Consider the following 22,625-nt stretch of genomic DNA (forward strand, 5'->3'; position numbering starts at 1 on the left):
TGCTGGGATCAAAGGTATGCGCCCCCACCACCTGGCTTGCTCTTTGGTTTTATCAACTTGAGAGTCTGAAAGACTTTCCTATGACCTTCTGTCCTGTTGCTCTGATAAAACAGCTTGCCCACACCCGGGAGAAAGGTTTATTTGGCTTACAGTTCCAGGTTTCAGTCCATCACTGAGAGAGGAGTCAGGAGCTTGAAAGGCAGGTCTGTTTGCTATCCCATACAGTACTTTTACACACTTCTTTGACTTTTCTCTTTATGGTCCTGTAAAATCTCCAGATAAGCCCCGTTTCCTTCATCCAACAGTATTTTGGCTGTTCTCTCTCAGCTCTTCTGTATCTCCCTTTTCCATATCTACTTGCCAGTGGATTCTGGAACAGAAAGGTCCTAGCACAGTGACTTAGTACATAGTTGTAGAGTTGCTGAAGAATAGTTATAACTGGCTGTTTGCCATCCTTCTGATTTTAAAAGTTTGTGAGCAACGTAGCAATGTTTTTTTTTTTTTGTTTTTTGTTTTGGTTGTTTTGGTTTTTGTGACAGGGTTTCTCTGTAGCTTTGGAGCCTGTCCTGGAATTCTGATGCCAGGCTGGCCTTGAACGCACCAGAGATCCACCTGCCACTGCCTCCCATGTGCTGGGATTAAAAGTGTGTGCCACCACCACCTGACCTGTTTGTGAGCAAATTTCTAAGTCTAAACCTGAGGTCATTTATCTGTCAATCCCCAAGATAGAGTAGAGATGTGGCTGCCCCTGGAAGCTGAGGTTCAAGGGTTGATACAGGTTCAAAGTCAGGGCTACACAGTTTCTTTCTCAAAAGGTAAAAGTGTTGACACCGCCTATAAATTGACCCGGAGCATGACGTAATCTTAGCGCTTCTTGAAAAAGTCAGTAGGGCCGGGCGGTGCTGGCGCACGCACTCGGAAGGCAGAGGCAGGTGGATCTCTGTGAGTTCGAGGCCAACTTGGGCTACAAGAGCTAGTTCCAGGACAGGCTCCAAAGCTACAGAGAAAAACAAAAAGTCAATAGTTAGAAAAGAAACAGGAAAGGAGGGTTGGAGGCCGGAAGAGAGGACCGAGAAAGTCTGCTGCCGGAAGGAAGCAAGAAAGATAAACTGTGCAAAGAAGCCTCACAACTCCTACCCTGACCCAGCTCCTCACGTGACGCGGTGGCAGAAGTCAAGCACCTAAACTCTGACCCTAAACTCTGACTCTCGCGAGGAGAGGGAGCCCGCGTCAGTTAGCTGAATGCCCCGCCCTCAGCCCCGCCCCTCCCGACCTCCCCTCCCACGCGCAGGCTCCGCCCCCGCAGGCGCATGACGTCACGACGTCCTGCGCGACGGCGCAAGGACGGCCCCACGGCGCGGCGTCGGAGGCGGAAGTGGCGCGGCCGTCGCTCTCGGGCGCTCACTGCCGGCTCCGGGTGTTGCGAGGAGCCGTTCTCCAGCCGCCGCGTCTCCTGCTCTCGCCGCCCCTCCATGTGCCCGGGCGCCGCCGTTTCGCCTCGGGCCGCCGCTCACCCCGGGGTCTATGGAAGTGATGGAAGGACCCCTCAACCTTGTGAGTAGTGGCGGGGCTGAGGGCAAACGCGCGGCTACGGGGGGGGGGGGTGACGGTCAAGGATGAGGGGGAACGCGGGCTGAGGGACAACCCGGATTGACCGGGGAAACCGCGAGCGGAGGGGAACCTCGACCCCTGGTACCCAGGCCTCTCCCTCGGGGCCCGTCGCTTCTGCCCTGCTGGGACCGCGTCCCAGCGCCACGTAGCCGCCTGCAGGCCGCGGGCAAAGTCGGGGTGTCCGGGCCGCACCTCTCACACCCCCCATCCCCAGGCTGCCCTCACAGCTGCGTCAACGGAGGCTCCTTGGAGACAGTTGGGCACGAACCTCAGCCCCCTCCCCGCATCCCAATCCCATTGCTTTAGTCCTGTCGAAAGTACCAGAGACGTTCGCACAGGGAGCCCGGTCTGTTTTAGTCCGGGGGGACTTAGCCACAGAGTTTTTTGGTTTTGGGAGTTCGTATTTTTCCCAAAGTGGTCACAAGGCGTCTTTGGGTTTCATTCGCTACAGACGTTTGATTTCTCAGCGTTGCGGTCTAGGACTTTGAAGTCCCGAGTCTGTAGGTGGTTTGTGATGTGGTGGGATTGGGAACAGGACCGGGGAGGATTGAGTTCTGCCTTTGGAACCCAGCCCTGCTGACTTGGAAGAGCCTTGGCCATGCTGGGCAGAGAAGCCAGAGCCTGTGGTTTGAGAGTATAGATTTCTGGAGCCAAAAATCTTCTCGGATTTGAACTCTGGCTTAGTCACCTAATAGCTTCGGGACCTGGAGCAAAAAAAAAAAATTCACCTCATTTTCTTTTTCAGGTTCTTTGTGAGGATTAAAGGAGTAAACAGATAAAGGGCACGGAGAACCGTGCTTTATAACTAGAACGTTCGAGGATTTAGCCGCTGGTCTAATGAGTCCATAAGCCCTTGACATTTCCTTTAACGAGCTTTATTTGGAGTGGTTGATCTTGAACGCTGGAGCCAGGTTAGCAGCTCCTAGAATCCTATCTCAGGGTTACTAAGTTACGCCTTGCCTCTATTCCTCAGTTGTTTACACTTAAGGATGACCACACCGGTGAGGTTTTGAAAGCCAGGGGAATACCTTGCCCCTCTCTGGTTTTTTAGAGAACTTGCGAGGTTCAATATAGTTTGCAATGAAGTGTGGATGGCTCAATCCCGAAAGTCCACAGGAATATTAGGAGTGGTAGCCAGCTGTTTACAAAGTGCTTCAAAGTTCAAGTGTCCTTGCAGAACCATCACTGGTTCTGTTCCAGGTGGCTTTATTTGGCACCAGGGTGTAGCATGACTCCAGCTCCACTGGTGTGTTGTGCTTGTGAGAAGACTGAACCTGGCTTTCAGTGGTAGGTGGAGCACCAGGTGCTCAGTCTAGGAAAAATGAGGTAAACGATGGCGACAGAACTTAGGTTTATCTCCTGCTTGTTTGAGCCATGCCGGCTTCTCTGTCACTCTGTCGCCTAGGCTGGTCTTAGGCACTGGGTCATCCTGCTTCTGCTTTCTAAATGCTGGACTTCCATTATTACTCTAAATGCCTGTGCTTCCATGCCCTGGTAAGTTTTTAAATAGGTACATTAGGAGGCTCATACAGTTTCATTTTCTCTGGTCTTAACATTTATGTGACAAGCTTCAGAAATGTGGCAGCTTGAATTTTTGAGCCTTTTGAGATTTTGAAGATTGCTGACTTCCAGCCTAGCTCTTTACTCAATAACAGCTGGATGTCAACTTGAAAGAAGCGTATGACAAAGTAGCAGTGGTAAGCCTCAGTCAGAGCTGTAGAAGACTTGGGTTTGTGTGTGTGTGTGTGTTTCACATATGTGAAATCAGGATAACTCGGGAGTGTCAGTTCTCCATATGGGCTTGGAAAGTGAACTCATGTAACCAGGTTGGTAGCGAGTATCTATCCCCTGAGCCCTAGACTTAAAAGTTTTTTGAAGATACTCTCTTTTGAGGGGATAGGGCATTTGTGAATACACCATGGTATCTTCTTTACTCAACTTTAAAGGTAGCTTTAGGGGCTAGAGAGATGGTTCTTCCAAAGGTCCTGAGTTCAATTGCCAGCAACCACATGGTGGCTCACAACCATCTGTAATGAGATCTGATGCCCTCTTCTGGCCTTGAGGCATACATGCAGACAGAATATTTTATACATAATAAAAATGAATATTTAAAAAAAGGTAGCTCTAAATTCTGACTTAATGGGTATCTTTGAAAATTCTAGTAAACTACAAGTTTATCACTGGAGTGTACTCCAGATTCATAAGATAAGGACTTCACTCTGTGCGTGGGTTTTATGTCCTCAGAGCATCCTTAGAATTTAGTAAGACCTGTTTGAGATATTTGCTGATGAACAAGTCTAACTTGAGGGAAGTTAAATAATAGCTTGGGTCAGTGACTTAAGTGCATTTTGCATTTCAACTCATTATGACCTGCTCCTAAGAAGGCTTCCATATTCATGTACTTTTCATTTTCCTTGGTCTTTATATTGCCTCTGCTGGAGTTTTATTGTTAGTGTTATAGCAAGATTAATTTCTCACAGTGAGATTTTCAGGACATGGAAGAGACTAGTTTGAATTATTATTATTATTGGGGGGGGGTTGAGACAGGGTTTCTCTGTGGCTTTGGAACCTGTTGTGGAACTAGCTCTTGTAGACCAGGTTGGCCTTGAACTCACAGAGATCTGCCTGCCTCTGCCTCCCAAGTGCTGGGATTAAAGGTGTGCCCTACCACCGCCTGGCTAAATTATTACAATATTTTAATATGTAAGTATGACAGATGTGCTAGCTCTTTGATGTTCAGAGTTAGTCAAGAGAAGTTTTATGTCCTTTGAATGAAAAATAGTCTTTCAATTCTGGATCAATTTGTCCTATCAAATGTTTTCCTTTTTGTTATTTGCCTGTTTGAGGTAGGGTCATAAGACTAGGCCACAGTGTATACAGTTCAGGCTAGCTTTAACCTTGTGATCCTCCTGCCTCAGTTTCCTGAGTGCTGTGATGACAAGCCTGCACCACCACACAGCTTGTTAACTTTAAATATGGAAAAATTGTAACTTACCAAATCACTTAGTGTCTATTAGGTATTTCTTGCCATGCATTAAATTCTGGCATTTGGCTGGTAGCAAATGACTGGCCAATCTTGCGTGAGATCATTTCTAGTGTTGCAGCGTGGGTAGTGATGTCAGTCTTAGTGTCCGTGACTTTTGTTTATGATTTACTTGCCTAGGCTGCTGCAGGCAATACCCGTGGGACTACTCAGCCACACTTGCTTTGTTGTTGTTTTGCTTTTTATGTGTTTATCCTTCAGTCACCCAATTTTCTCTCTGTTTATGCTTAAGAGGGCTGGGCATAGCTGGGCGGTGGTGGTGCACGCCTTTAATCCCAGCAGAGGCAGGTGAATCTCTGTGAGTTCAAGGCCAGCCTGGTCTACAAGAGCTAGTTCTAGGACGGGTTCCAAAGCTACAGAGAAACCCTGTCTCAAAAAAAAAAAAAAAGAGTGCTGGGAGTGTTGGTTAAATAACTGAGCTTCCTTCTGGAGTGTTTAGTTCTTAACCGCTGCCTGAAGTGGTTAATGTTTTCAGGCATCTCATGCAAGAAAAAGAGTCATATCATGGGCTAAAGAGCGGCTGTCTTTTATGTAGCTGAAGTCTTTGTAACTAGTTTGAAAACTAGTGATAGTAGAATTAAAATCTTTAAAGAAAAAGGAGGCTATTTCAATCCCCTTTGTGTTGCTCTACAAATAACCTAAGGAAAATAATCCTATGCCATAGGTATAGTTGGAATTACTTGGGAGCACTCTGGGTGAGGAGCATGGAGTGCTGGCTTATAGCCAACAATTAGTAAAATGATAGGGCATCATTGTGTCTCTTATTTATCTTGTCTTAATATCCAGATGTGCTATTCTGCCAGTTTCATAGATTATGACATTAAATGCAGAATAAGTTGAGATAGTGGGGTTTGGAAGTCAGAATCTAAAATAAATCATTGAGCTTTGTATTAGAGCATTATTTACCCATCTGCTTTAACTGTGATCTGCATGAGAAATCCTTACAGATTGGTAAGTCAGTTTTGGGTGTAGTACTGCCAAGCTGCTGTGTCATGGAATATATCTTGTGCTTCTGCAGAAACATTTCACACAAAATAAAGCCAAACTATAACTTTTTACTGAATATGAGGTACTGTAATATTTACGGTTGTGTGTGTATGTTAGTGCTTTGCCTTCATGTACATTTGTACACCATATATGTGCTTGATGCCCCTTGGGCCAGAAGAGGTCATTGGGCCCCCAGGAAGTGGAGTTTCAGTGAGATACCATCAGGGTGCTGGGAATCAAACTTACTAGGTCCTCTGGAAGAGCAGCCTGTGCTCCTACTGCTTAGCCATCTCTCTAGCCTATGGATTTTTTCTTAATACTACCAGAATTGACCACATTGTTTTCATATATGAATCCTATACTAGATTCTCACTGTCTACACAGCAGGTGGTGACAGCTTTGGAAAAACAAGAACAAGCTCAGCTAGAAACTGACGGGCATAAAAAGTTTATAGACAAAATAGCACAAGGAGAGAGGTGGTCTTCAGAGTTGGAATGAGGTCCTCACGTTCACTGGAGCAGTTAGTTACCTTCAGTTGAACTGTTGTGTTGATTATACAGTCGACTGGGTGCACGTGCATGGAGGTACTGCTTCACACTTGTTTGTCCAGTGAACTGGGACAGGGGCGTAAGGCTAATATTTCTCCTTTGTTCCCAGTTGAATGCCATACCAGTCAGGAATATAGTTTATATCCTCTGCCTTCTTTCTAATATTTGGAATGGTGGGGTTGTCTTTTTTTTTCTGTCTCGATATAGCACTTCCTTCAGGTCAGAACTTAGTAAATTGAAAGATACGGAAGACACTGTTATTTATAATTTTGGAGGTGTTTTGTTTTGAGACAAAATTTCTCTGTGTCCTGGGTAGACCAGGCTGGCCTCCAGTTGACAGAGCTCCGCCTCTCTCTGCCTTCTGAATGCTAGTACTACAGGCAAGCACCACCATGCTGAGAAAAGTGGCCTTGCACTTGCAGTTTTAAAATAGCCAAAAGGAAATAGCCAATAGGCAAAAGGAAAAAGTCCTTGAGCGTAAATTCATTGACTTAGTAGCCTAATTGTAGTCACTAGGATGTTTGTTGGTTTTAGATAATGGGAACTCACTTCTATTAGCTTAAGGCCAAAGAGATATTACCCAAAGAAGGAGCAGGAAGACCAGTGTACAGTGTCTGTAGAGGGAGGCTTCTTGTTTGTTCCCAGCTGCCCAGACCGTGAAATAATCACTCAAACGATATCATTTAAGTCACTTCTTGTCCAAACTCTTAAGTATATTGCTAGTAAATTAACCCATTCTATTAATCTTTGCATTGCCACATGGCTGTGGCTTACTGGATAAAGTTCCAACTGGCGTCTGGCTCTGGCGGAGCTACATGGCTTCTCCTAAGCCCGCCTTCTTTCTCCTGGAATTCAGCTTAGTTGTCCCCAGCTCTATTCTACCCTATTACAGGCAAAGACAGCTTCTTTATTCATTAACCAATAAAAGCAACACATATACAGAAGGACTTCCCACACCATTTCCCCTTTTCTGTTTAAAGAAAAAGGAAGGATTTAGTAAAAGCAACACACACAGAAGGACTTCCCACACCACAGTGTCTGAGAGCCTGTGCAGATTGGAACTCAGGAGTAGGAGTCCTGTGATGGGCTTTGGGCTGTCTCACTTCCTTCAGGCCTTTGTTTCTGCCTGGCCACTCTCTTGTAGTTAAAACCACTTCAAGTTTTATTGCTATTCTTGCTTCCTGATCCCAGGTTTGAAAAGCCAGGCAATATGAGAATGCGGCACCTGTCATAGGAATCATAGTTGTTGAGGAAAGTTATATAGAAAGGGGTAAACTGTTTTTTGAGTTTTCTGGTTTTTACTTTGCATTTATTTAAACAGATCAGTTTTAAGTGGGAATCCTAAAGAGTCCTTTAAAAAAATAACATTAACAATCAAAATAGGTTTCTATAGTATTGTCTATCGTTTTATTACCGTTTGTTTAGAGACAGGGTTTCATGCAGCACAGACTGATCTCAAACTCATTATGTAGCTAGGGATGACTTTGAAATCTTCATCCTTGCCTGGCGGTTGTGGCACACTCCTTTAATCCTAGCACTCGGGAGGCAGAGGCAGGCGGATCTCTGAGTTCGAGACCAGCCTGGTCTATAAGAGCTAGTTCCAGGACAGGTTCCAAAACCACAAACCCTGTCTCGAAAAAAAAAAAAATAAAATAAAAAAAAAAATAAAAATCTTCATCCTTCACCACCTGCCAAGGACTAGGATTTTAGGTGTGCACCACCATGCCTGGCAGACGTCAAGCTAAGACCGTGTCCTACATTACAGTTGGCCTCTGACTTGTGATCCTGCTTCAGCCTCCTTAGGGTTGGGTTTAGAGGTGTGAGCTGTCATCTGTGATGTCTCAGATTGTACTTTGCCCTTGTTCCTAACTTCCCTCCGTCCCTTCCTTCCTCCCTTCCCTCCCTTTCTTCTTTCTTTCTCCTTTTTTCCTTTTTTCCTTCCTGTCCCTCCTTCCTGACCTCTTCCTTCTTTTGTGTGTGTGTGTTTTGTTTTTGTTTGTTTGTTTTGAGACAAAGTTTCTCTATAGATCCCTGGCTGTCCTGGAACTTGCTCTATAGAACAGAGTGGTCTCTAACTCAAGAGATCTGCCTGCCTCTGCCTCGCAAATGCTGGGATTAAAATTGTATGCTGCCACTCCTGGCTTGTCTTTGATTCTTTCTTAAAATGTGTCCAGGAGCCTCAGACACAGCCTCACCTCAGTAGATTTGCAGACTATTGCAAAACTACAGACTGAAAATCTGCATTTTACCCAGATCTGCCTGAATGGTGTGAGTTCTCTTTACAACTCCTAAAATAGTGACCTGGTTGAAATTTTATTGACAGTGAGAAAACAGCCCCAGCAGAGTGGGGCAGTTTAGCTGGTTTAGAGTGAGAGTCAGAACTTGGAGAGACAGAGACTCTCGTGCTGCTTTGTCCTTGTTATGAAGGGCTATGGGGTTTCACAGAAGTTTTCTTTTGTGAGAGAAAAAGTGTGGGCTTTTTTATATTTTTAGAGCTCAAAAAAGGTGAAAGCACCTACATATGACCCCTTCATTCACTTTTCTGTTCTCTTACTGCCTAAGACCTTGTTGAATACCACTGTTCATTCAGATGATCTGCCAGATTCTTTGTTGATACTGTCTTCTCAAAAGGTCTGCCTTTCACCCCGAGGGTGGTACGTGTGCATACTCCCAGCAGGTAAGAAGAGGTAGAGCAAAAGGAACAGGGCTTCAAGGCCAGACATGGGGTCCAACTCAGAAATCTGCTCCATCCTACCCCAAATATTTTATATGGATACTAGAAAATATCTAGGTGTTCAGAACATACTTTTTGCTCAGTCCAAGCCTCCATGGTTAAAATTAACCCACCCATTCCCCCCGGTTTTTCGAGACAGGGTTTCTCTGTAGCTTTTGATTCTGTCCTGGAACTAGTTCTTTTAGCCCAGGCTGGCCTTGAACTCACAGAGAGGTGCCTTCCTTTGCCTCCCAAGTGCTGGGATTAAAGGCATGTACCACCACCACCACAGGGCTAAAATGTTCTAATCTTAACATAAGTTACTGGCCTTGTTACATAAGAGAAGGAAACAGGTTGACAAAGCTGTAAGTGAAATAATGTGTATTCAAGTTCTTTATTTGTTGCTGTTGAAGGTTTGTCATCTAACAACCTTGTAAGAGTCAGCCAGGTGCTCTATTCTGAGCTGTGTGTTTATCTCCAGCCTTTGGAGGATTTGTTTATTTCTTTGTTTGATTGATTGATTGCTTACTGGCATTTTGGCAATTGAACTGAAAGCTTGCGCCTTGTCATACTAGACAGATCTGTTTTACCACTGACTACACCTTGTAGCCTTTGGTCTTTGACTTGGTCTGTTGATGAGGCTAACCTGAGCTAGGAGATGGCTTGGCTCCTCCTCCTTCTCCTGAGAGCCAGCATTACAGGTGTGTGACTCCATGGCTGGAGGCTTTGGGAAATGTAAGAAGGGTGGCACTATTTAGCTATATACCTTTACAGTAGGGACATCTAAACCCTTTGCTCTTTAGAACCTCTAACTTAGCCTTTCTCTTTTTGATGAATTGTATATGAAGAGATAGTAATATTAAATATTAGAATCCCTCACTGCGTGTTTTTTAAAATTTTAAGGTAAGTAGTAATTTTAATGTTTAAAGGGAAGAATGAACAGCTATAAGAGAAGTTTGGATTTTTTTATGATACATTTCCTGATTAAAGTCTTTAGACTATATAAACTTTTGAAAATACCTACAAGATGTCTCTTTGAAATATCTAGTTAAATATCGAGAAAGCATGTTCTGAGTAATACCTGGGATTGTAAGTCTTTTGTTACTCCGATCTGTGGAAGAATAGAGGTCACTTAGCAGTTAGAACCTGATAACTGGAGAGGATTATGGGTAGAGAGGAGTTGCCAGTTTTTATCAGATGATGTGGTTCTAAGCTTGACTTTTAAAGACTTGTTTTGTAATGTGGAGTAACTCAGAATGTTTGTTTTCTAGGCTCACCAACAGAGCCGACGTGCAGACCGTTTGTTAGCTGCTGGGAAATACGAAGAAGCGATTTCTTGTCACAAAAAGGCTACAGGTAAGTATTTTTCTTAAGAAATACTGGATAGAGCTGTTGGCAGGTTGAGGCTGGAGTATTGCTATGAGTTGGAGGCCAGCTTAGATTACCAAGAGAAATCCTGTCACAAAACAAAAAGAACAAGAATACTTTGTTATTGGTAGTTGTCATTTAGCGATGACTAATATATGTTTTATATATATATATATATAACATATATTATATAATATGTATATATATTATATTGTAGCAACTACTGCTAAATGTCATTTAGTTTACTGACTTTCTGGTGCTGGAGATGGAGCTTAGTGTAATTACACACTTGGCATGTGTTGGTTTCTTATCAGAGACCCAAATTTCTGAATTAGCCTTATAAATAGATCTGAGGGCTCTGTTTTCCAACATTCGAGTTCCATCTAGAATGGGTGTCGCGTCTGTTTTAGAACAAGGTCCGCAGTCTTTCTGCTAGGAAGCGCTATTCCTTCCCTTCTCACAAGAACAGAATTCTTTCCTGGCAGGGAATGGAATGTTACTATACTGTTGAAATACAAACTTACAGTGGGCAATGCTTTGACTAAATTTTCAGTACGTTCTTCCTGTAAGTAATTATCAAGAGAAAAAATATTTTTTGATTCAGGATCTTGTTTATCTAACCCTTGATGGCCTAGTACTCATTATAGCCCCGGTTCCTTCCCAGACTTGGACACTCCTCCTGCCTCAGCCTCCCCAAGTCCTTGGATTACAGGTATGTGCTGGTCATGCCCAGCTGGAAAAAAATTAATTAGTTGTAGTTAGCGAGTGGCTCACACCTGTAATCCTCACACTTTGGGTGAGAGGTGAGAACGTCACAACATTTGTCACCAACCACACTATATAGCCAGTCTTTTTCCTAAAAAAACACCAGCAGGAACCAGTTTTATCATAAGTGTGCCCATGTGTCTGCTGTAGGTCTTGCGTACATAACTAGGTTCCTCATAATAGTATTTTTATGTCTGGTGCAGTTTTCTACAACATGAAACCAGTGGTCTTTAAATCTCTCCTCAACCATATTATTGACCAGATTGTTGATTTGTATTAACTCCTGTGAGAGTACGCCATGTTTATGAAAACCATGACGTGGATGAGAGCCCGGGTGCATTAACTGTAGTGAGTTAGGTTTCCTGTGTATGCCATGGGTTAAAGTGGAGCGAATCACCATATGGTTATGTGTATACTAAGTGCACGATAGTCTGAAGAACATGAAAGAGAAAAAAATCATCCCTAAGGTCTTTTGTCTTTGAAGACTTAAACAGCTATGTGACACTAGGAAGTGTACTCAGTGGTAGAGAAGTTGAAAGAAGTAGGTTGGGGTTGTTAATCCTCCTCAACATCTACTTTAAATATTAGCCTTACATTATAATTGGAAGAAGTAATTGCCAGTATTGGTAAGATTTTTCTGAGCACAGTAGGACTGACAGACATATGAATTCACAGAGCGTGCATAAAACTTGTAGGGATTCAGACCAGAAAATTTCAGGACTGAAAAAGGGTAGTGAGCAAGTCCCACCCCTAACCAAGAAGCTAATTGCAGCTGATAACCTGCTGGAGAAGGGAATACGTTTTCTCCAGTGGAGAGTCACTGAGAATATCGTCCCCCTGCACAAGGAGTAGCTGGCCTACATAAAACAGACCTCATGGTTTTTTGGGTGGGGGGGATGAACATTTTGGTCTTTTGTTTGTTTGTTTGTTTGTTTGTTTTGCTTTGCTTTGCTGGTTTTTGTTTTGATCCCCCCCCCCCCTCCAAGAGTGAAAACATGAAGTTGGGTGGGTAGGGAGGTGGAAAGGATCTGGGAGGAGTTGGGAAGGGAAAGAATATGATCAGAATATAGTTTATGAAAAAAAATTGAAGTAAAAAAAGGTTTTTTTGAGATCGTCCTTTCATAAATTTCAGTATTAGGAGATTATCACAGTGATTTTATGAGACAACCATGCCGTGCGCTCAATTTTTCTTTTTTAAGTTTCAGAATGATACTTATTTATGTGCATGTGCATGCCTGCCTGTTTATGTGTACCACATTCGTGCAGGTGCTCATGGAGGTGAGAGGACATTGGATCCCCTGGAATTGGAATACAACGCTATGTGGGTGCTAGAAACCAAATCTGGGTCCTTTTAAAGAGCAATAGAGCCCAGCCATCTCTCTAGTCCCCCCTTTCTTTTAAAACAACTCCCCCCCCCCTTTTTTGTTCCAGTTGTAAGACCTTGTTGTGATAAATCTCCAAAGTGGTAGTGTGGCCCTTGATGAATTATTTGCAGTTCTGGATTATCTGTGGGTACCCTACCATGTTATATTCAGTTTCAGAGAGCTCCCAAAGTCAGCGTTTCCAGTTCTAAACTTGGTTTTGTGAAAGCTGTTCTCATTGTTAAGAGGGTGGTTTAAAGTAAACTGTTGTTCAGAGGAGACGTGTGTGCGGACAATATGAGAGGGATGTCGTAAGAAATTCCATGGTGTATGTAAGCAGTAACAGAGCTCTGGATGGAATGTCACTACAGGTTTGCAAACAATGCAGCTTGACAGACCTAGCACTGAGAAGTTGAAGAGATGTATGTAAGCCTGGCCAGTATGGCTGGAACAAAGATGATAGCTTTTCTCTCTCTCTCTCTCTCTCTTTCTCTCTCTCTCTCTCTCTCTCTCTCTCTCTCTCTCTCTCTCTCTCTCTCTTTCTGGAGAAGAAGCATCTAATTTGAATCTCAAGGTTGGTAGAACCTAGCAGACAGGAAATTTTAAGTTGTAAAATAAAAAAATCTCTAAAGTATTTGGAATGCAACCAGACATCAGTGTTGTAATATCTGTAAAGGGAAGTTAGTGTAAAAAAACAGAAGTTCCAAAAAGTTGACAGTCAGTAAGAGCTTGATCCATTATTAGTGATACTTGTTATTTTATTCTGATTATTCCAGAAAAACTGTAAAATGCTGTACAGAGGAACGTATAGCAGAATACAGACGCTAAAAAGAAATAGATAGGGAAAGACATAAAAAGCAAAAACAAAAGAACTAAAGTATGACTCAAAGGAATTTCAAGTTCCTGAGTATTATAGAACTTGCTCTTGGTTTATATCAGTCAGGGTTACAGTTTTGCCTGCAATCCTGAGCCTGGCCATTACTCCCTGCATTCTGGTCAGCATTCTGGTTTGCTGTGCTCTCGCTAAAATTGCCCATTAAACTCCACGTACAGCCTTTTAAGATGTCTTGGCTGGCCTCCCTTTCTACACTTCTGAACTTTTGTAGAGGAGTACCAATGACCTTTAAACAGTACAGTCAGGCAGAATCACAGTGACCCCACTTGGCTCTAGTTTTCTGGGTTTTCATAACTGTGACAGAAATATCTAAGGAAAATTAACTTTATTTGTGGGGGGGTCTATACACTTGCACCATAGTGCATGTTTGTGTGGGGGTGTACACTTGGCCATAGTGCATGTTTGTGTGGGGGTGTACACTTGCACCATAGTGCATGTGTGGGGGGTGTACACTTGCACCATAGTACATGTGTGTGTGGGTGTACACTTGTACCATAGTGCATGTGTGGGGGGTGTACACTTGCACCATAGTACGTGTGTGTGTGGGTGTACACTTGTACCATAGTGCATGTGTGGGGGGTGTACACTTGCACCATAGTACGTGTGTGTGTGGGTGTACACTTGTACCATAGTGCATGTGTGGGGGTGTACACTTGTGCCATAGTGCATGTGTGGGGGTGTACACTTGTACCATAGTGCATGTGTGGGGGGTGTACACTTGCACCATAGTACGTGTGTGTGTGGGGTGTACACTTGTACCATAGTGCATGTGTGGGGGTGTACACTTGTGCCATAGTGCATGTGTGGGGGTGTACACTTGTACCATAGTGCATGTGTGTGGGTGTACACTTGCACCATAGTACGTGTGTGTGTGGGTGTACACTTGTACCATAGTGCATGTGTGGGGGGTGTACACTTGCACCATAGTATGTGTGTGTGTGGGTGTACACTTGTACCATAGTGCATGTGTGGGGGGTGTACACTTGCACCATAGTACGTGTGTGTGTGGGTGTACACTTGTACCATAGTGCATGTGTGGGGGTGTACACTTGTGCCATAGTGCATGTGTGGGGGTGTACACTTGTGCCATAGTGCGTGTGGGGGGGTGTACACTTGCACCATAGTACGTGTGTGTGTGGGTGTACACTTGTACCATAGTGCATGTGTGGGGGTGTACACTTGCACCATAGTACGTGTGTGTGTGGGTGTACACTTGTACCATAGTGCATGTGTGGGGGGTGTACACTTGCACCATAGTACGTGTGTGTGTGGGTGTACACTTGTACCATAGTGCATGTGTGGGGGTGTACACTTGTGCCATAGTGCATGTGTGGGGGTGTACACTTGTGCCATAGTGCGTGTGTGTGTGGGTGTACACTTGTACCATAGTGCATGTGTGGGGGTGTACACTTGTGCCATAGTGCGTGTGGGGGGGTGTACACTTGTGTCATAGTGCGTGTATGTGTGGGGTGTACACTCGTGCCATAGTGCGTGTGGGAGGGGTGTACACTTGTGCCATAGTGCGTGTGGGGGGGGGTGTACACTTGCACCATAGTGCGTGTGTGTGTGGGTGTACACTTGTGCCATAGTGCGTGTGGGGGGGTGTACACTTGTGCCATAGTGCGTGTGTGGGGGGGTGTACACTTGCACCATAGTGCGTGTGTGTGTGGGTGTACACTTGTGCCATAGTGCATGTGTGTGTGGGGTGTACACTTGTGCCATAGTGCATGTGTGGGGGTGTACACTTGTGCCATAGTGCATGTGTGTGTGGGTGTACACTTGTGCCATAGTACGTGTGTGTGTGGGTGTACACTTGTGCCATAGTGCGTGTGTGTGTGGGGTGTACACTTGTGCCATAGTGCGTGTGTGTGTGGGTGTACACTTGTGCCATAGTGCGTGTGGGGGGTGTACACTTGCGTCATAGTGCATGTGTGGGGGGTGTACACTTGTGCCATAGTGCGTGTGGGGGGGTGTACACTTGCGTCATAGTGCATCTATGTGTGGGGTGTACACTTGTGCCATAGTGCATGTGTGTGTAGGCTGTACATATTTGTGCATAATGTTTATCCCTGGAGCCCAAAAAGGTCAGAAGAGGACATTGGATATTCTGAGATTGGAGTTAAAATTGTGAGCTAGCAAGTGGATACTGTGACTTGAACCTGACTCCTGGATGAACAGCCAGTGCTTATAACCACTAAGCCATCTATTTCTTCAGCCCCTGAGACCGTACTTTAAACAAAGATACATCCAAATCATGTCAGCTTTCTCTTAGCCCAAAGAGAAAATGTAAGGATTTCAGATTGCCTATTAAAATTCAACAGGTTAAGCAACCCAGAATTTGATCAAGATAAGAAAAGCTTGACTGTCTTCATAAATCGCATTATTCTGTCTTCACACAGTATATTATCATATATATTATATATAATCATATTCTAAGGTTTTGTTGTCTGAATTGAATTTGTGATTCTCCTTTGTCAACCTCCCAAACGCTGAAATTACATGTGTGTCACTGTGTTCAGCTTAGGGTTAAGTACCTAACTAGTGGTTGGCTGTTGGTATTGTGTTGGTGAAGCTCAGAAACAATTGATAAAAATAGTTCTTATAGGAGACTACAATGGTGTAGTAGCAGATACTCAAATGGGCACTCATAAATATCTGTTGAGCATAAGGCCTCAGTAAATTCCTACTTAATTTGATTCTCAATAAACAGTTTTTCTAATTAAATCTTCAGTTCCTTTATCATACAATCTACAAATATTTTTGCTCTGCATTGTTGGGCCCAGTATGTGTTAGGCATGCACTCTGCCGTGGCTAGGAGACTGAAACTGGGGTTCAACCTGAAGGTTAGAAAAGTAAAACAGCCAGTCATATGCTCTTACTTCGACCTAAGTCCGAAAATGGTGATCTTGCTTCCAAGAATCTCAGGATGAGATTCAGTCTGTGAGTGTCTCCTCCATTTTACATTCCTCTCTAAGGCTGGGATTAAAAGCATGCACTGCCTGGTTTGGTTTCTATGGCAACTAGAGTTAAACTCAAGTTTAACTTGAGTTAAAGGTGTGTGTTACTAGCGCCTGGTTTGTAAGGCTGACCAGTGGGGCTGTTTTACTCTCTGACCTTCAGGCAAGTTTTATTTATTAAAATACAAATGTAATGCCACTACAGCTAGGTCCCCAACCTGCCAACTTTAGAAGTTTAAAGCCTCCAGTTTTTAAGATGGGCTAGGGAATACGTATTTACCAGTGACATTCTTTTGGGGAGAAGTTAATACTGTTTTCAAATTTGCCTTTTTAGCACAATTGCTTAGAAGACCAAGTTCTGTATTCTGGGGGTAAATTCTTCCATTATTAGCCTATAAGTTACAAAATAATGATGTGCATATATTAATTTGCTGCTTTTTTTTTAAACCAGCTTATCTCTCTGAAGCCATGAAGTTGACACAGTCTGAGCAGGTGAGACATGCTAGTAGTATTTGCAGAAATGTTTGGGGGGCTGGAGAGATGACTTAGCAGTTAAGAGAGCCCAGTATGGTTCCCAGTAATTGTGCCAGGCAGCACACAAACACCTTCAGTGCAAAGGGATCTGGTGCCCTCCTCTGGCCTCCACTGGCACTGCGCTCACATGTACTGCTTGCCCCATTACCAAAACAAGCAAACAAAAAGTCTTTTATCATTTATTTATTTAGATCAGGGACTCACTATATAGTCCTTTCTGGCCTGGAACACACTGTGTAGAGCAGGGTAGCCCTGAAATCCAAAATGCGTCCAGCTCTGTCTCCCCAGTGTCGGGACTAAAGGGTGTGCTACCATGTCCAGCTGAAAAAGATTGTGGAGATTTGAATTGGGTAAAACCTAAAGTTTTATGTCTTTCTCAAAACATTAAAAAAATATACGGATGTATTTTGGGAAAGAAATGAAAGCTATGTTAGCTGCCATTAGCCTTCCAGCCTGCCTTCCTGTTTCCTGTTGTTACTCCCAGGTCTCATGCTCCAGTGGCTAACACTGAGGAAGCAGGGATGGCCCAGGGGAACTGGATGGACAACGCTTTGCTTGTCAACGGCAGTTTAAATCTGAATAATCTCCTGTTTGCTTCTTTGATACTTAGATGATTCCTGCACTTTGAGATCTGTTTCAGGATGACTTCATAGTGTCTTAATATGTTTAGGGAAGGCCTGTGCTTAAGCATAAGATACTTAAATGTCTTCAACATACCTTCATTCCGGGGCTGGAGAGGATAAAAGCACTGAGTGCTCTTCTAGAGGACATGAGTTTGGTCCCCATCACCCACTTACCAGTTTGTAGTTAGCAGAGGAAGCTCAGCTTATTTACTTGGGCACAGCCATGACAAAGACCATAGCTTCAGAACCATGGGAAGTTGGCAAAACCTTTCTCCATGTGCATCCATCTCAGAACTGGCAAAGCCTTCTTCCTTGGTTCAAGTTTGAATGCTGATGTGTGTAAAAACTAGCTGCTGCTGCTTTGTGCTCCCAGTTAGTTAGAGCTTGAGACCATATTTCTGTCTCCAGAGACCAGCTAGCCCCATCCCTGTGCTGTCCATGGTAAACAGACACGCTGAGATCCAGGTTGCAATGACAGTTGTTATGGCCCCATCATTCCTTCTGGACATTTGCCTTTCTTCATTGTCTTGCCACCCAAGTCAGGATTCCATGTGGGTCACGGCAGGGTCTCGTAACATTCTGCTTCTCCAGTTCCAGGGGATCTTTTGCCTCTTCTAACCTTCCTGTACATATACAAAATATTTTTTAGAAAATCTTTATCCAAGGTTTTTCCCTTTTTTCAGTGCTCTAGGTTCAAGCCTGGGTCTCTGTACATGCTAGCGAACATCATTGCACTGAGCTACACCCCCTAGCTGTAAAGACAATGTCTTGATTTATAATGATGGGTACCTAAGAGGATTGGTGACTGAACTAAGGACATGGGTTCTGTAAGCTGTGGCATTGGCAAAGTAAAAACGCTTAACTCAGATTGATTGAACCAGCCCACAGCTGATAGTGTAGAGCTTGTGATAGCTGTCATATGGTGTGCATCAAGCTTTCCAAATACCCTGAGCATTGGAAGGTCATAGATGAAGGCGATACAATACAGTCCATCATCGTAAGGAAGCATGACACTTGGAACTCAGTTCACAGTGACAGCCCAAGGCATGGCTTGTTAATCTCTCTAGATCAGGAAGCAGAAAACTGGCTATGAACCTCAAGGCATGGGCAGGCCACTTATAGACCACACTTCCTGAAGATTGCACAGCCAGTCAAGCAGGTGTTCAAGCACATAAGCCTGGGAGCTTTCTGATGTTAAGTTCTTTACACTGACCTTCTCTTCCATGTCACAGGCTCACCTATCACTGGAATTGCAACGGGACAGCCATATGAAACAGCTTCTCCTCATCCAGGAGAGGTGGAAGAGAGCCAAGCGCGAGGAGCGGTTGAAAGCACAGCACAGCACGGACAGGGACGGAACCCCCCACCTGCAGGCATCTCACAAGCCCTCTGAGGACATGGACGGTCAGAACCCTCTTCTTTGTCAGACGTACATCCCTTCCACAGAGAAGCGCCTCCCTGAGCTTCAGGGGGTCTTCGACAGGGATCCAGACACACTGCTATATTTACTTCAGCAAAAGAATGAACCAACAGAGCCATGTATTGGAAGCAAAGCCCCAAAAGATGATAAAACAATAATAGAGGAGCAGGCAACCAAAATTGCAGATTTGAAGAGGCATGTGGAGTTCCTCGTGGCTGAGAATGAAAGGTTAAGAAAAGAAAATAAACAACTAAAGGCTGAGAAGGCCAGACTCCTGAAAGGACCAACAGAGAAGGAGCTGGACGTTGATGCCGACTTTGTAGAAAAGTCAGAGCTGTGGAGCTTGCCACCACACTCGGACACTGCCACAGCCTCTTCAACGTGGCAGAAGTTTGCTGCAAATACTGGGAAAGGCAAGGACATTCCGATACCCAATCTCCCGCCTCTGGATTTTCCTTCTCCAGAACTTCCTCTTATGGAGCTCTCTGAGGACATTCTGAAAGGATTCATGAATGATTAAAACGGAAGGCATTGGAGAGGCTGGTGACAGTTAATCCAGATAAGAATACAGAGGGAAAGCCACGCCCAGGGGAATCCCAGAAATGCTCCTTCATCTGGTGTACTGTGGGAGAAGAGGCGGTGCCAGGACCTGGGAATGTCACTGTGAAACATCACTTATCTTACGACTAAAGCTCGTGATTCCGACTTGGCAGACACTGAACTCTGGATGGAGGTTCGCTTTCTTATGATACAAACCAAATGGCTACCTGGAATAATTTTTCAAACAGTTATTTTTCTTATCTTCAGGGTTAAATGTATAAAAGTATGTCTTGTGTAATTAATCTATAATGCCATAAATGATAATGCAAAAGCTAAATATGGTGGCCTGAGAGGCTCACTTGTATTTGGAACATGCTTTCTATCATGCATTGACTGTATGCATTTTATGCACATTTTGTTTGTTGAGATACGGTGTGTAAGATACACCCTTCCAGATGGAACTGTATGTGCCACAGTTTGCACTACTCGTAACATAATGATAACCTCAAGATTATCAGGAGAAATATTTAAATTTCCATTTTATGAAGAAAGGAACCAAATTATTAGTTATGCTTTTTTAAAAAAATTACCAGTTTACATAATTAATCAGGGTGCATTTTAAGTTCTAACTTTGTGTTATATGATGCATCATTTGAAAATACTGAGGAACTCTTCCTTTGTTCTGAATGATGCATGTGTGAAAGTAATGCTAGTTAGCAGTATTTGATTGTAAGACATCAATAAAGTAATTGTGTTTCATACCCTTGTTGAATATGGCTGGTGGTTAACAAACACGGCGCTCAGTGGCTTCTCCCTGTGTTCCCACTTTTTCTCTTCATGAGACCCTGCTATGAAGTAAGCAGTCCATGGTGGTCTCAGACTTGTGATCTCGCCCCCCTTTTTACAATGAGCTGTGTAGACTGGGGTGTAGTTCAGCGCTAGGTGTACGAGGTGAGCGCTTCGCACCACTTCTGCTCCTTGTGCTCTTCCTTCCCATCACTCTTACTGGTTTGCCATTTTCTTAGATCTTTTTCTCTTTTGTTGATGCTCTGTGCACACTGCTCAGTGCTCTTGCATAGCCTGGCTCCGTTGGAGCTTTGTGCTTCACATCTGTGTGTTGTGTCACCATGCTCAACTCAGTGTGTGAGAGAGGTATGCCACTCCTAGATCCCTCAGTACCTCGTGAGTTTCATTTTTATAAAATGGGTTTGGTTTACCTGACTTATTCTAGCAGAGTAATCCAAACTGCCAAAGGACTAACCTCCAGTTGGCAAGCAGAAGTCAAACCTCGGGGCTTGAGTTTTGGCCCGAGGTGCACACTCAGTTGTGGGATCCAGCACCACATACAGGTATGCATCGGAACTGAAGGGAGCTGAAGGACATCTGATTGGCTAGTCTCTGCCCCAAAAGACTACCAGGTGAGTGGAGAACCCACACACTTGGTGTCTATGTAAGAAGTGGAAAGTGAAGACGAGGAAAACCAGCTGGCCTTCACTCAGCTGTCTGCTGAAGGACATGGTGTGCTTCCCGGAAAGAGTCAAGTACGCGTGAGCCGGAGCTCTCCAGATCAGCTAGCTTGGCTGACCCTGAGCTGTCTGTCGGCTTTGCTCTGGGAAAGAATCGGCACTGGGGTTCCAGACTGGTGGTGGTCTCTTGTGGGTAGTTGCTAAGACACATATTTTAATTGCTAGGTTGAATGCTGCTAGGTAGCGTGAGGCACAGTGTGGGCTAGAGGTTGTTCACTAAATCATTCTAGAGCAGTGGTTCTCAGAACAACCTCCGCAATGCTGCCACCATATTTAATCTAGTTCCTCATGTTGTGGTGACCCCAGTCATAAAATTACTGCGTAAGTGTAATCTTCCTAATGTTATGAATTGTAACGTCTTAAATGTCTGATAGGCAACCCCTAAAGGGGTCACGACCCACAGGTTGAGAATCACTGTTGTAGATGGTTGCAGTGAAAGATGATCCCTGTCGTAATCCTTCAGTGTAACTGGTGACCTCAGGAAGTGAGTCCTGTAATAGCACTAGGTCATGCTTTAGGTCTTCCCTTTAGAAACCACCGGTGGCCAATAGTGCCATCTGGTGGACAAAACTAGTTTTGTGTCTTCCAGCATGCAAAGGGTCTGAGGCCTTGGCAATCTTGGGGTAGGACACAAGGCCTGGTATGCTAGGCAAGCCCTCTGCCACTAACTGTACCACTACCCCCCCTCCCCCAAGTCTTGCTTCCTAGTTTAGAACGGATAAGTTTAAGAACGAAATGGGGGCTGGTGAGTTGGCTCAGTGGGTAAAGTCCCAGATTGACAAATACATTTGTTGCGAGCAGTGAGACCCCAGATCCTGAGTTTCTTGTAAACAACTTGTTTTCCCTGATCTGAGTGCCTACAGCTGCTCTGAGCACGAGACCCTCAGGAGTTCCTGATGGCAGGAGAGTGGTTTCTGGTGGGTTTGGCTGGGGCGTGGCTATCTCTATATAAGCTGCCCCTGAACACAATAGAGCATTCTTGGGGCTTTCTGAACCAGCGTTTGGAGGTCGTGTGTCGGTCTGTTCTCAACCTCCAGCCCCTTGCCCGAAGCTCGCGAACTGGGTTCTAGCGCATAGAGCGCAGAAGAAGGGAAGTGAGGCAGCCGCCAAGGAGCCAGCCGCCAGGTCAGACATTCTGAATCTTTCCCGGTAAACCACCTCGTGGTGCTACAAGAACCAATTTGTACAAATTGTCCTCTGACCATACACACAAACAGTATAATTTAAAAAAGGAATGTGAGGCACCAGCAGGAACTGAGGGCTCGTCCCCTCTGACTTCTGTTTATGTACACGGGGATTTTGCCTGCATATTTGTCTGCACCATTTGTTTGCCCGGTGCCGATGGAAGCCAGAAGAGGATGTTGGATCCCCTGGAATTGGAGTTACAAAAGGTTGTGAACTACGGTGTGGGTGCTGGTAAGTAAATGCAGGGTCTTCTGGGAGAAAAAAACAGCGCTACTGGGCGGAGCTTCTGGAGCTTTAGTTGAAGAAAGGGAGGAGGGATTATACGAGCAAGAGGAGGTCAGGTTATGGTTGGGAAAAATGACAGAAACAGTTGACCTGAGCTAGTGGGAACTCAGGGACTCTGGACTGACAGCTGGAACTCCCGCATGGGACCTTACTAAGCCCTCTGAATGTAAGTGACAGTTGTGTGGCTCCATCTGTTGAAGGTGGGGGATGGCTGGCAGTGGCACTAAGACTTGACTTATCCCTGGTGCATGAACTGGCCTTTTG

The 22,625-nt window shown here is 44.5% G+C and overlaps 1 protein-coding gene across 2 annotated transcripts; it reads left to right on the top strand.

The window, feature by feature from the left end:
• Positions 1–1,339: 1,339 nt before the first annotated feature.
• On the top strand, positions 1,340–20,126 carry Nrbf2 (nuclear receptor binding factor 2). 2 transcript variants are annotated; one of them, XM_075980069.1, is made up of 4 exons: positions 1,385–1,554; positions 10,174–10,258; positions 16,700–16,740; positions 18,638–20,126. In XM_075980069.1, exons 1-4 carry the CDS (start codon positions 1,525–1,527, stop codon positions 19,343–19,345), a joined length of 864 nt encoding a protein of 287 aa, XP_075836184.1. In that variant the 5' UTR covers positions 1,385–1,524; the 3' UTR covers positions 19,346–20,126. The 2 variants fall into 2 exon arrangements, with proteins under 2 accessions (XP_075836185.1, XP_075836184.1); XM_075980070.1 differs by lacking the exon at positions 10,174–10,258 and having other exon boundaries at positions 1,340–1,554; positions 18,638–19,489.
• The last annotated feature ends 2,499 nt before the right edge of the window (positions 20,127–22,625 follow it).

The sequence above is a fragment of the Microtus pennsylvanicus genome, chromosome 7 (genome assembly GCF_037038515.1).
Source record: "Microtus pennsylvanicus isolate mMicPen1 chromosome 7, mMicPen1.hap1, whole genome shotgun sequence".
NCBI classification, from domain to species: Eukaryota; Metazoa; Chordata; class Mammalia; order Rodentia; family Cricetidae; genus Microtus; species Microtus pennsylvanicus.